Source organism: Haplochromis burtoni, unplaced genomic scaffold (genome assembly GCF_018398535.1).
Source record: "Haplochromis burtoni strain Fernald_Lab_line unplaced genomic scaffold, NCSU_Asbu1 Contig_91, whole genome shotgun sequence".
Taxonomy (NCBI): Eukaryota; Metazoa; Chordata; class Actinopteri; order Cichliformes; family Cichlidae; genus Haplochromis; species Haplochromis burtoni.
The window spans coordinates 781,422-794,915 of NW_024582452.1; the positions used below are offsets into that span (position 1 = coordinate 781,422).

General features: G+C 44.7%; 1 protein-coding gene across 1 annotated transcript in view; it reads left to right on the forward strand.

Moving 5' to 3' along the window:
- LOC102295757 (nuclear receptor coactivator 3) overlaps window positions 1-11,836 on the forward strand; it is a 64,953-nt gene extending 53,117 nt beyond the window's left edge. The window contains exons 8-23 of the mRNA XM_005926171.2: window positions 210-296; window positions 443-583; window positions 884-1,031; window positions 1,358-1,836; window positions 1,929-3,049; window positions 3,171-3,303; window positions 4,394-4,549; window positions 4,784-5,017; window positions 5,339-5,444; window positions 5,544-5,715; window positions 6,014-6,340; window positions 6,740-6,838; window positions 7,427-7,679; window positions 7,825-8,002; window positions 8,122-8,314; window positions 9,063-11,836. Of these exons, the coding sequence (XP_005926233.1) occupies window positions 210-296; window positions 443-583; window positions 884-1,031; window positions 1,358-1,836; window positions 1,929-3,049; window positions 3,171-3,303; window positions 4,394-4,549; window positions 4,784-5,017; window positions 5,339-5,444; window positions 5,544-5,715; window positions 6,014-6,340; window positions 6,740-6,838; window positions 7,427-7,679; window positions 7,825-8,002; window positions 8,122-8,314; window positions 9,063-9,074 (3,839 nt within the window). The 3' untranslated portion in view covers window positions 9,075-11,836. The remainder of the gene's footprint in view (window positions 1-209; window positions 297-442; window positions 584-883; window positions 1,032-1,357; window positions 1,837-1,928; window positions 3,050-3,170; window positions 3,304-4,393; window positions 4,550-4,783; window positions 5,018-5,338; window positions 5,445-5,543; window positions 5,716-6,013; window positions 6,341-6,739; window positions 6,839-7,426; window positions 7,680-7,824; window positions 8,003-8,121; window positions 8,315-9,062) is intronic.
- The last annotated feature ends 1,658 nt before the right edge of the window (window positions 11,837-13,494 follow it).

The window sequence follows — 13,494 nt, forward strand, 5'->3', positions numbered from 1 at the left end:
TGAGACACATCTTATCCCTTATTTTGTGTTTTTGTAAGAGGATCTCTAAAAGAAAGTGGAAAATCAGATATAAGTAAATGAATAATACAGAACATAAATAAAACAATAAAAGGTGAAAATTAATGTTAAATACCAATACTGAATAATCAGCCTCAAACGCACAGAGTGAATATGAAGTATCGTCAAGGCTGATCTCCTTTCGCCTGCAGACCTTCAGTCATGTATGATCTGCGTGGCCCGTCGAGTGACAGCCATGGAGAGGACGGAGAGTTTTAACACCAGGCATGAACTCTCAGGTGAGGAGCTGCGTACTCACTAAACAAACACAGAAGCTCAAACAGGCCGCGATGGTCTTTCTTTACCCACGAACAGGTTTGACTCTTTCTTCTTGCGTCTTCTTGCTTCCTCCCTCCGCGTGCCCTCCTTCTGTCCTGCTTGGCAGGTAAACTGATTCAGATCGACCAGAACTCCCTGCGAGCGTCGATGCGTCCGGGCTGGGAGGATTTGTTGAGGCGTTGCATTCAGATGTTCCTTCAGCACAGCGATGGGCAGCCCTGGTCACACAAACGCCACTATCATGAGGGTGGGTAACGCACGTATAAGGACTTAGTGAATTCATCTCAGTGAAATCCACATTAAAAATATCAGCTGGCAAAGGCTTTATTTAATTAACTGTATATTTATTTATCTTGGTTGTAGCTTTGTTTTTAGTTTATTGTTACTACTTATCTTTTTAGAAAGAAGACTCTTACTTATTTAAACACAAACACCTCCTGCATTACCATCTCAGTACTGATCTCATGAACAGACGGTTTCATCATATAGGAAGTGATTGATGACCTGTGTTGTGACTTAGGTCATCTTACTCTATCTGTCTGTGCAGCCTTTCTGCAGGGTCACGCAGAGACGCCCTTGTACCGCTTCTCCCTCTCTGACGGCACTCCAGTCACAGCCCAGACCAAGAGTAAGCTGTACCGTCACCCTATGAGCAACGAGCCGCAAGGCTTCATCTCCACGCACCTACTACAGAGGTCAGAAAACTGAAAATACACACACTGCATTCATACTCGGCAAAGTGCATTTCATTTATTGTACTAACAAAAAGGAGCACTTCAAGCATGTCTATGCAAGGCAGCCAAGGTATTCATGCCACATAAATAGCTCAAGTGGGAGCTGAAGTAGCTTTTATATACACCGACATCCTGTGAACAGTGAAAAGAATCCGCAGAGGAGCGAGTATTTTATATGCATTTATCTCAAGTCTACAGTCTGAGAGGTTATTGTGGGAGACAGTGCACTTTCAAGGTATGTGCTTTTTTTCAAAGCTTGTGCTAGTTTTTATTCTACTTCCACACAGGGAGCCGAATGGTTACCGCTCAGCACCGGGTGGGAGCATGATGCCGAACACGATGCGACAGCAGGGCATGGGAGGCCCCAACCCGAATGCCCAAATGAACACCGGTGGCGGAATGGGTATGGGGGGCATGAACAGGGGCTTCGGCATGAATGAGCAGAGTCACATGGGTCCGATGGGCGGCGGCTCGATGTATGGAGGAAATGGCGGAGGAGGAAGTGGAGGAGGAGGCATGGGTAACCGCATGATGCAGATGAATCAGATGGGGCACATGAATCAGATGGGTCCTATGAATCACCCAGGCCAAGGCATGCCGCAGCACCAACAGCAGCCCCCGTTTCAGAGCAGTGGCGGCTTTGGCCTCAGTGGCATGAACAGTCCCTCGGGGAGCCCGAGAATGGGCGTTCCTCAGCAGGGTCTCCTGATGTCACCTCGGAACCGGGGAAGCCCAAAAATGGGCTCCAACCAGTTCTCACCTGGAGGTAAGTCTGTTAGCGTCAAGTGTTCAGCATATTTTAATTTACTGAATTCATTGTTGAATCCAGTTAATGTGTGACTCCTCTTTCTGTTCCAGGGTTGCACTCTCCTATGAGTGGCATTGGCAGTAATGGTGGAAGTGGGGGCAGCACCACCACCTTCTCCAGCAGCTCCTTAAATGCCCTACAAGCCATCAGTGAAGGAGTAGGGAGCTCACTCCCCTCTACCCTAACATCTCCTTCTCCGGCCCACAAACCAGACAGCTCTCCCAGCATCCACTCCTCCTCCTCTTCTTCTCAGCCCAGTCAGGCAGCCAAACCAGGCCAGGAAGGCTCCAAAAGCCCAGCCGGGGGCTTAGCACCTGGACCCAGCGACCATCACCACCCCATGCACCATCACCACCATCATCAGCATCCTCAGGCTGAGAGTTCCGGAGACCGACCAGATAGCCAGGCAGCAACAGCGACTAAAGACTCTGGAGACGGAAGCAATGAAGCGGGAGCGGCTAACTCCGAACCTCCTCGCAGAGTGCCAGACAGTAAGGGACATAAGAAGCTGCTGCAGTTGCTGACGTCTCCTACAGAGGAGCTGGGAATAGGTGGCAGTGGGCCAACGGGGCCCCCTGTACCGCCCCCTCCGACCAGCAGTAACACTCCTGCGGGCTCAGACAGTAAGGATGCGACGGGAGGCATGACTAGCCCCTCATCAACTGGGGTTACCTCATCCTCTTCGGCCAGTGGAAATTCAGGCCAAGCGACAGGACCAGGGGGCGTGTCAGCATCAATGTCATCAGCCCACTATACTGGCTCGCTGCAAGAGAAGCACAAGATCCTCCACAAGCTGCTGCAGAACGGCAATACGCCAGATGAAGTGGCTAAGATCACAGCTGAGGCTACAGGCAAGGTGTCTCTCGGGGGCCAGGAGGGCGCTGAGGTTGGAACAGGAGGCTCAGGGGCCGGGTCGGGCCCTGGGTTGATCACAGATCCCAAACAGGAGCAGCATAGTCCCAAGAAGGAGAAGACCCATGCCCTCCTCCATTATCTCCTCAACAAGGATGATTCCAAAGAGCCAGTGGATGTTAAGCCCAAACTCGAAGAGCTAGACGGGAAGGGACCTGTGGGGGCTGCTGGCGGCCCACCACGGAGTATCCCTGGATCTGGGCCCGGCCCTGTACCTGAACATCCCGAGAGCAAGATCAAGTCAGAACCACCTGATGATGTAAGATTGACTGTACTGTACTATTGTCGTGACCTGACATTTAGCTTTCCATGAAGATTAATGTTTGATCTTGTCTTGTTGACTTATTGGGTAACTATTTTTATTTTATTTCTTTTTTTAGTTGCACAACCTGGAATCTATCCTGGGAGATCTGAGGAGTTCAAGCTCTGACTTTTACCCCGATCAGGCTGGAGGTGGAGGGGCCAACGACACAGGAAGCAAACCCCAGGGTTGCCTTGACGACAGCCTGCAGGGTGAGTGGTTTACAGATCAAAGCTTATGAGAAGTGACAGACGCAGAGCAGGCGTTGTAATATCATATGTGATGATATCAGGATAAAATGCCACTGAAATAGCATCTGAGCATCTCATGCTGTCATTCAGAGTTTTCTTGAACTCTTAACGTCTGTGTGGCTGTTTCCTAAACACTTCTCTTCAGCTGTACTGAAGAGGGCTCCTCCTTTGCAGCATTTTGCATGTTGCAACACTGATCCTTTGACAAAACAGTGGCAAAGAGTACAACTTCAGTTTCAAAGCCAAAAAATACAAAAGTGAAGCGAACACTATAATCTCTCTCACTGGAGTTTAGTTTAGACCATATAGAGATTTGTATTCACACGCAGCATCTGACTTTAATAAGCTGTTAAAATGTTTTATATGTCATAGCTGCTGTTTTTGAATCCTGTGAAAAAAGCTTGTATATCCTCGCTCGCTGAATAAATGACGATTAATAAAATGTGAGTGAGTCTAAATCTCTAAAAGTGTTACAAAAGTTGTCTTAAAAAGAAGAAAGAGTAAAACATCCGTCCACTTCCTCAACCGCTTGTCCAGTTTCGGGTTGAAGGCGACTGGAGCCTGTTTAATTTTTAATACTTTCAATATTAACTGCATTATTTTATTAAGTCCCTGTATTTTTTAGTGATCGGGTTAGTGGCTCCATAGTGTAGTGGTTTATACATTTGCAGAAGATCCCCGGTTTGATCCCAGGAGGAGACACAAATCCCTTTGGGGTTGCGTCGGGAAGGGCATCTGGCATAAAAACTGAAAGCAGCAGTCAAATCAAATATGTGGAGCTACCCGCTGTGGCAGCCCGCTGTGAGTAACGGAGCAGGGGGAAAATAGCTTAATTTTAGTCATTCGATTCTATTTGATTTTCTGTTGGGTTTCTCTTTATTTTCATTATTTTCTCATTTATTCATTTATGAATCCATAAAAAGAAAGCTTGTGCAACAATGGGATATCAATACTTTTCAAGACAAATATGTTATTATAGGAGCTGTTTTTTCTCATGTCATACATTTACATTTTTATAAAGCACCGAAATCTTTTTATGCTGCTTGTACAGGGAGTCCAGGTATGGGTTCAGGACCTCGGGTGCCCTTCCAGAGGGCCATGTCCATGGATGCAAAGCCTCCTGGTGGGCCTGGAGGAGGCAGACGCCCCATGCTTGTCAAGCAGGAAAACATGATGGGCAGCCCAGACAGCTATCCAGGAAACATGGGTGTGTGGCTATGTGTTTATGGAGCTCAGAATTTATTTACTCCGCACATTTCCTCTCACTCTTTCTCTGCCTCTCAGTTTTTGTTTTGTTTTTTTTGTATGTGTTCACCAGTTTCTGCCCTTGACTGTATCACAATTTAAATGGATAATATTGAGGACTAAGACTGGGCTAAACTGCTCTGTGTAACAGCTTTGATGATACTGACACACGCATGTGGTGTTTATGTGTTGCCAGGACCAATGAATAGAGGGATGGGTCCTCAGAGATCCCCCATGGGTAGTTCAGGTGAGTGGGGCATGCCCCGCACCAGTGCCAGTCCTGTGGGCTCAGCAGGATATCCACCCATGATGCGCCCGGGCATGGAGTATAACAACAACGGCAAGGGCGTAATGTCAGGGCCCATGGTCAGCCGCTCCAACAGCGTACCAGCCACAAGGTCGATGCTGCAGCAACAGCTCATGGATATGGGTACGTCTGTCATACGGGGCCCAGGCGCCGATGGTGGTAGGGAAATGTTTACAAGCACATACAGAAGGATGAAATTTTAGAAATACAAGCCAAGGAGATTGGCAGGTATATTTATACTGTGTTCACTATCTGTAATGTATATTCATAGTTTAACTTAACTATGAATAAATGAAACTTAACTTTCTGTTTGAATGATAGTGTGAGATGAAAAGTAAAGTAATTACATTTCTTGGGGGAATGTGAATGTTTCCTGCTAGAAACCTTATTAGCAGTTAAGCAGCTGACTGGCTATATAACTATACCCATGTCTTGCTGGTTTAGGAGGTTCTGTTGATATGGGCATGGGTATGAGCCCCTTCAGCCAGCAGGGCCAACCGAACCAGTCGCCCTCCTGGCCGGACACAATGATGGGCATGGAGGGAAGCAGGTCAGTGCAACACCCCTCTGGGTCTCCATTGAATTCTTATGTTCTTATGTTTTATCCTGAACCTTGTGCTGAGTTTCTCTTTTTCTGCGTTTGTTGCAGGCGGCAGTTTGGCAACACCTTAGATGATCTTCTGGTGCCTCCCACCACGAGTGAGGGTCAGAGCGATGAACGGGCGCTTTTGGACCAGCTAGACTCCCTGCTGAACAATACAGATGGCATCGCTTTGGAGGAGATAGACAGAGCTCTGGGCATCCCAGACCTCGTCAGCCAGGTTAGAAAACAATAAAAGGACAACATGTTCACCCCTGTGCTCTTCCAGACCTCTCAATATGTGATGTAAAAGGAGAAAAATATCATTGCTTGCATGTGAGTGTAGCATTCATCTTTGCATTTGATATTTCAGTCGTGACTCACCCTGTTCAATCTGTTCCCTTACTGAAAGGTAACAGATGAGCCCAGAGGGATCAGTCTGTGCACTTAGAAAAAGATAATTACAGAGCAAACCAATTGGAAACCAATTGGAAGTTTGACAGACTTCTCTTTCTGTCCTCTTGTCCTATCTCCTCCAGACACAGGGAGCAGAGCAGCAGCTTGAACCTTTTCCAGGGCAGGATCCGTCCATGGTAGTGGACCAGAAGCCTCTCTATGGGCAGGGCTATCCTGGACCTCCTACTATGCCTATGCAGCCTGGCTATGGAGGGAACCCTATGCAGGGTCAGGCCCAGCAGGGGGGATTTGGGCCCATGCTCTCACAAATGGGCCAAGGCGGCAGTTTCCCCGCTATGGGTGGAATGGTGGGCATGGGCCACCCTCGTGCCAACATGATGCGACCCAGGATGATGAGTGCAAACAAACCAATGAGACTCCAGCTGCAACAGAGACTGCAGGGACAACAGGTGTGACGACAAGACCATCATGATTTGTTTTACAGGCAAATTAACTTGGGTCAGATTTGTCCCAGTATTGTAGTTTTTGTGATACAAACAGGATATGCAGTATGTTTAAATTAGAACGACAAACGCAAGTGTACCATTATGCAAATAAAGTCAGTGGTGGTCTTACCTTGGAAAATTGGAAACCTGTATTTGCTGTGGATAGTTTTGTCCAATTTGAAATTTGGAGCTTCCTCGCTCTTGCAGCTTCCCCCTGCAGGCCAAAGACATGCTTGTTAGGTTAACTGGTAACCAAAAGTTGGCCATAGATGTAAATATTAAGTCTGTCTCTCTGTGTTGGAGCTCTGTGTTAATATTTGCTTTTGTCATCTTGTCATCCTGCATTTTTGTTTTTTCCTGAAGTTCATGAATCAGACACGGCAGGGCATGGCCTTGAAAATGGAGAACCCAGGAGGAAACCCTGGCATGAGGCCTGGCATGCAACCTGGCATGGGAGGACAGGTAGATGTCAAAAACCCGTTTGGTTACATCTAAGTGAAAATGATTTTAATGTGACTGCAGTTACCTGTCATACTTTTATTAATGACTAAATAAACACACAAAAAGGTGTTTATGTACCAAGCAAATAGATATAACGGCTGACGCAGTAGCTGCAGAGTTACTGTGTGCAAGCTCAGACCTTTTGTGTGTGCACAGTTTTTTAAATGTGGCACTGTGTTATAATAAATCACCCTTTTTGCATCTTTTTCTTCTTAACCATCGACACAAATTTTGTTAATTTAGCCACGTGCAGACTTTCAGCCTTAATTTGGGGTTGAAAAAAAGTATTACAGTGACCTCTGATGAGTTGCAGCAATTTTAGACCCAGTCTATTATTGAAGCATTGTTGCAGTTTTCAAGTGCTACATCTTTAATAGTGTAATTGACTGTTGTAGTTTAGTAAAATTTAGGAAAATATTATTACACCGTGTCCATTTTCCCATCAGTTTTAACACATTCTTCATCACATATTTTCAGAAAGGTCTAAATATGACTACAGCAGGTGACAGTTCTCCTCTGGATATGTGATTATCTATTTATTTTCTCCAGCCGAGCTTCTTGAACGCTCAGATGATGGCTCAACGAAGCAGGGAGATGGTCACCATGCAGATGAGGAGGCAACGCATGATGATGCTGATGCAGCAGCAACAGCAACAGCAGGCGGCGGCGGCAGCTGCTGCGGCTGCCGGAGGGTTCAGCCCTCCTCCCAACGTTACAGCTCCTGGCGGTATGGACAACCCTATGGGAGGGCCAACCATGGGCCAGCCGGGCCCCCAGCAGTTTGGCTATGGTGGCAACTATGGTGAGTCTAATTAACTGCTTTCTAGGCAGAATACTGCTGCTCCCTGGTGGTGAGTGCTGGTACTGTATTTATCAACTGTGCCTTGAACATTACTGGTACCTAAACAATAGTGGAGAGAAGTTGAAGCTTGATGATTTCCCCACAGGGATGGGCCAGCAAGGAGACCCCTCTTTTGGCCCCTCAGGTGGAAGTCCTCCTAATGCCATGATGCCTGGCCGCCTGGGGCCTCAAAATCCCATGATGCAACAGCACCCACAGGGTGGCCCCATGTACCAAGGTGCTGATATGAAAGGCTGGTCACAGGGAGGCATGGGTCGCAACAGGTACGACACATTTACTCCCCTACATCTCGCTGTCAGGATGAGGGGAGAGGGATGGGCATAGTTTCTGTTCTTCTCTTGTTGAAGAGGAACAGTTTAACTCTTCTTCCTTCTGTCACCAGTTCGTACCCTCAGCAACAGTTTGCGCAGCAGGGACCTCCAGGGCAACAGCAGTTTGGCCAGCAGGGGAATCCAGGGCAGTATGGAGGCATGATGATGAACGGGGGCATGCCGCCTAGTGGAGGAGGAGGTCACATGGGGCAAATGGGTATGAACCCAATGGTGATGGGACGAATGCCGATGGGGCCTGATCAGGTATGTTCAGAGGGTGTGAGAAGCTAAAGAACAGGCTCACATGTGTTAAAGGCTTATTAACTGCTGACTAAAGAAGTCCTCTTATTCATAGTATACATAGTTTTTACAGCACAGGGAAGTGAAGCTTAAACTCTAAGCTTATTTTAAACGTATAGAAACATTAATGTCGTCACTTATGGTTCTCAAACTCTTATAAGTACCTGCAGATCTGACTGACTGCTACAGTTTCTTTGAAGATCCAACTAGAAGTCCCGAGAAGCAAACTGAGCCCAAAATCTTATCTTTGTGCAGATTTCTTAAGCAAAGCTCACTTGATCAAGATGCATGCCTCCACCTTCTTGTTTCTGTAACACAAATAAATCCCAGAGTCCTTTGCACTTTATATGAAAAGGTGTGACGGTCCTCTTTGTTGCATATTTGTCAAAACGAGCTCCTTACCTCCGCTCTTGTATCTCACATACTAGAAAAACATTATATTGTCAAGTCTTAGAATACCTTTGCTCTGTAAGAGTCACAGTCCAGAATTACCTTTATTTATTCATTATTCACAATTTCAACAGGGCAGAAATTAATAAACGGCCACTTTAAATGACAGACACCAATGACTATATATAAGTATGTAAGTATTTTTTAGGACAGACTTGACTGAACCTGTCGTGTCTCTTTCTAGCAGGTGTTTTGTGGAAAACTTGTTGATTGCACTTCCCTGTCTCATTTTCTCTCTTCTCTGCCTCTGCTGTACGTTTAGAAATACTGCTGAACATCGTGGCAGACTCCTTTGTCTCACTGTGATCACCATTCAGAGACGGCAGACGGCTGCAGCACCGCGGTGTGTGGGGCAGACTGGGCGATGTTAGTCTGTGCTGTGCTGTACTCCCACCAGGTGGGGGCGTGAACTTCCCTTTGGACTCGTGGCCAGTACCGTCAGTCTGGCAACCTGCGGAAACACAGACTCTGTCACATACATGAAAACACACAGCGATCATAAAAAAACAAAAAAAAATCAGAAACACTGTGACTTCTTTACACACAGATACATAACGATGGTCATACAGACACCTTTGCGATTCCTCTAACAGACCTTAGTATAATATCCCCCTCTTTGTGAGCAGCGTGTGCGTGCCCACGCCGAACGCACTCGCCGGACCAAGCGGTGAAGGTGGACGGACGCTCGAGTGAAACCACGTGGACAAACGTGTTGTGACATCCTCTCCTTTGTCGAATGTACCATGAAGCTGTATTCAGATCTGAAAAGATTGCTCTCTCGTTTCTGAACTCTTCGGGATGTTTTTTAATCCGCCGTCTTTCTGCTGCTCCTGGAGGATCTCTGTCAAAGCGGTTCTAGATGACGAGCCGTCAGATTGTGACACTCACACGAATGTGATTAAGCAGTAGCACATTGTTTCATTCCCTGGGACGCCCCTGGGCTAAAGTACGACTGAATTCCTTGTTGGCTGATTGCACTTTAAGGAAAAGCCAACATCAAAAGGATTGTGGCAATATAGAGGCCTTTACCCGAGAATTAACGCATAGCAGCAGACATCTTCTGTTTATTTTTGTGTGCGTTGTTCTTCAGGGTTTCCTATCTAAGAAAAGGCGCTGTTGATTGGAAATGGGTAACCTTGATGCTCTTTGTTCATTAGTGGGAACCAGTAGAAAGGCAGTAAGCACAGATTTGATCCAATACACTCGTATATAGTGTGCGGATTTATTAATATGACAATTTTTAAGCCACTTTAAAGTCACTCTTGGAACAAAGAGTCTTCTATTAAAATTCAAACACTCCACTTATATTTCTACAGAGTCATAAGGTGATCATTTACATTGAGGAGGTGATTTTTAGCTCAAAGTGATTCAGATATTTTGGTTACCTTGCACCCGTTTTCAGTGCTACTAGTAAGTAAATCAAAAATGGATTGCCAGTTATGAAATTATGCCTAGATTACCTAACATTTTAAAAGAAAGTGTTAGATTTGAGTGTAGGTGTGCATATTTCTAGCAATAATCCTTCCTCCTGGTTTTCCTCTGAGGACAAAGCTGAAGCATTGTTTACTCAAAGCGATGGTACTGCAGTATTAGACATGGTGTCTTGTTAGGAGCTTTTCTTTTCCTTTCGTCTGTGAATATGAATTGTAAATATGCTTCAAATGTACTATATATAAATATATATATGCTTTTGTAGGTCACATACTGTTTTTTGCACAGCTTGTAAGGCTTGATATTTAAAAGTGTAATTTTCTTATTCTGTCATGGCTCGGCTTTTATTTTCAATACTTTAACCATCGGTTTGGAAAGGAAGGGCCTCTTTTTGTAAGCAGTACGTGTACGTGTGACTTTCTTTCATACTGCCACTTTCCCTCTCTCAGAACGCACCTTTATTTTTATTTTGTGATTTCCGAATCAAGAACTTCTCTTTATTTTTCCGAGGACATAGTCTTAGCTAAAGAGGTGCTAGTGGGTTAACTTTTTTTTTTTTAAAGTAAATTATATTTCTTTTAATTAAAACAAAACAATTGCCTATATAAAAAGAGTTGACACATGATTGTGTTAGGCTTCAAGAGGCCCAGATGTCTTACCGGTATGTGAGGTGTGTATTCTCTGTACTTAACCTCAAGCTTCCATTTCTGACTTGTTTTCCCCTCCTGAGGTTTCTGTGCTTTCAGTTTCGTTCAGCCTCATATACGAGACTTTGGAAATCAGTCCCGCTGTGTCCGTAAGCCTGTGCGGTTTGTCCGCAGATATTTAATCATGACGAAAGCAACAAACAGAAGGAAGGAGATTTAAATCCCCTGATTATCTGCCACTGTCTTGGCAGGGTGTTTTTTAATTTTACATTCAAGTTTTGAACTTTATTTCTGATGTGTTTCCTGTGGAACTTTCTGTTGAGAAATCTACCTTTGAAAACACGCTCAACCCAAAGATTTCTGTTTGTCATTCTGCAGTGCGTAGACACAGTTCCTGATGTAGATTGTGCAAGTACTCATGTGTGCTTTTACTGTTGCACATTACCTATAATATACATTGAGCTGAATATGTTTAATTGCATATATTATATCCCCCATCTGTATGAAATAGAGTAGACATGAGTCTGGTTCTGCTGAGGTGCTTTCGGTTTTTGTTTGTGATCGTTTCTTCCTTTCTGTAGACCTTATGGCCAGTTGAATCGTGGTGCTGCAAATTTCACACAGGAGAATGTTTTTAAGCTGGGAAAGGGAGGCTTCATTCATGATTGATGTCATTTATGTCTCAGAATAATAGCCTGGATTTCTTTTTTTCTAAAACCCTTGTCTCTCGATGAAGAATATGAAAGACTTATCCACAAACATTTCAAACAAAACATCTGTGTTTCTGCTTTAACGGAAAGGAACTCCTCTCAGTGCTTCATTGGAGCTTAAAGAAAAGAGAAAACACATCTGGGAATCATACAGTCATTAATACAGGATGTAAAATACTGTTGCATTTTTCTTACCTTGTTTCTTGATGTTAATATTGATGTAAATACAAATTTATATTTAAACATTACAGTGGCTCTGCTGTGTTTGCTTTTGTGCACGACTCATCAGTCTTCACGCCCTGCAGCAACAATCCAGACTTACAGAAAGCGCTGAAACTGTTTCTGCTGCAGTATCTGAGCCTTTCAGGAGCTACAAGTGTATGTTACAAGCAGACGTTCTTCTGGTCCAAGTATTAATGAGACGTGAGTCTGTGTGGAGGAGGGGAGGTGAGTGTGTCTTTGTGTGGATGAGAGCTATCAACATGTAGTGGGGGATTCGGGCGTTTGGGTGGCCATTCCTCTAAAACAAAAGACGAGAGCTTCTTCTCATTTACGTCTCGCTTTCATCTGCAGGGATGTTTCCTGCAAGAGCCCCGCCGCTCTCTCAAACGTGTGAGCTTTTGTCATGTACCATCCCGCTTTCTTCCCTCATCTTAATTATCCACCCCCACCCTCTAATGAAAGAATCACACACACACATCAGGCAAGGCCATCCGATCCCCACGAGTGCTGCAGCTTCTGTTACTGTACAGAAACTTTAAAAGACTCTATCCGCCTTTTAGAGCTTTAAATAACTTTCACTTGATTGACTTCCTGCTGTGGGGTGACTCATTCACCCTTTTAAATTCTCCAACAACTGCAAGTCTGAAATGCAAAGCATTTTCTTAACGTTTCCCTTCAGTTTTAAGGTAAGGTAACAATCAATCAGAGCTACGAGGGATTTTATTTATCCCTCGTAGCTCTGAATCATCACACAATCACGCCATCTGTAACCAATAGCCATTTATAATATGTAAGTTTTGTTTTTATTAGATTATTCTCCCACTTCTTATCGATCTATGAACAAAGGAAAAAATCATTCTAACGAAAAACTCCTTAGAATATTTACAGTTTTTACAGCGAGGTCCTTTTTGCCTTTCTGCAAAATATACTACTTCTGATGATTCAGACCTCAGAGGGTTAAATAAATACGCAGTGTTTCAGTTGGAGAAATGGGTGATCAGCAGGTTGGAGATGTGAAGGTCTCCTCTACTCTTTATGAAACTTCGTCCACCGGTTAATGATTTCCAGGGGATGACTTCCAGCGGATGCATGTTAATGAAGTTACTCGGAATGGGGAACTATTGGGTGCAGTGAATTGCTTCACAGCACCGCCAGCACTTCTGTGGAGTGTTAGTTTGGGTCAAACAGTCAGGACAGTTAGAGCTTTTGTAGTGGGGGAGGAACTTGGCATATTTTAGCTTAATCGAGAACAAATTTCCTTAATAGTATTTTATCTCTTGTAAATTATACAGTAGCACCATTTTTGGCTGCTTCACTCGCGGAGGCTGGTTTTGCTAAAACCTTAATTGCGAACTTTAGTTCAAAACAATTCTTCCTTAAAGCCATGCTGTGGGAATCTTGCCATACGAAAAAGTCCAAAGTTTTTTACAAACTGCCGGTTTTATGTGTATTTTTGGTTAATTGTCATTCTCATCACTGTTTTCCTCGCACCAACTTTCTCCGAAGCTTCAAGTCAAACGCATTCTCAGGCGCGCACACGATCCGGTTTTTCCTGGAGACATTTGGTCCCCAAATTATCCGGCTGTTCCGTTTCATCATTTCACTGACCAAGTTGGGGGTTTCCTGTGTGTGTGTGTGTGTGTGTGTGTGTGTGTGTGTGTGTGTGTGTGTGTGTGTGTGTGTG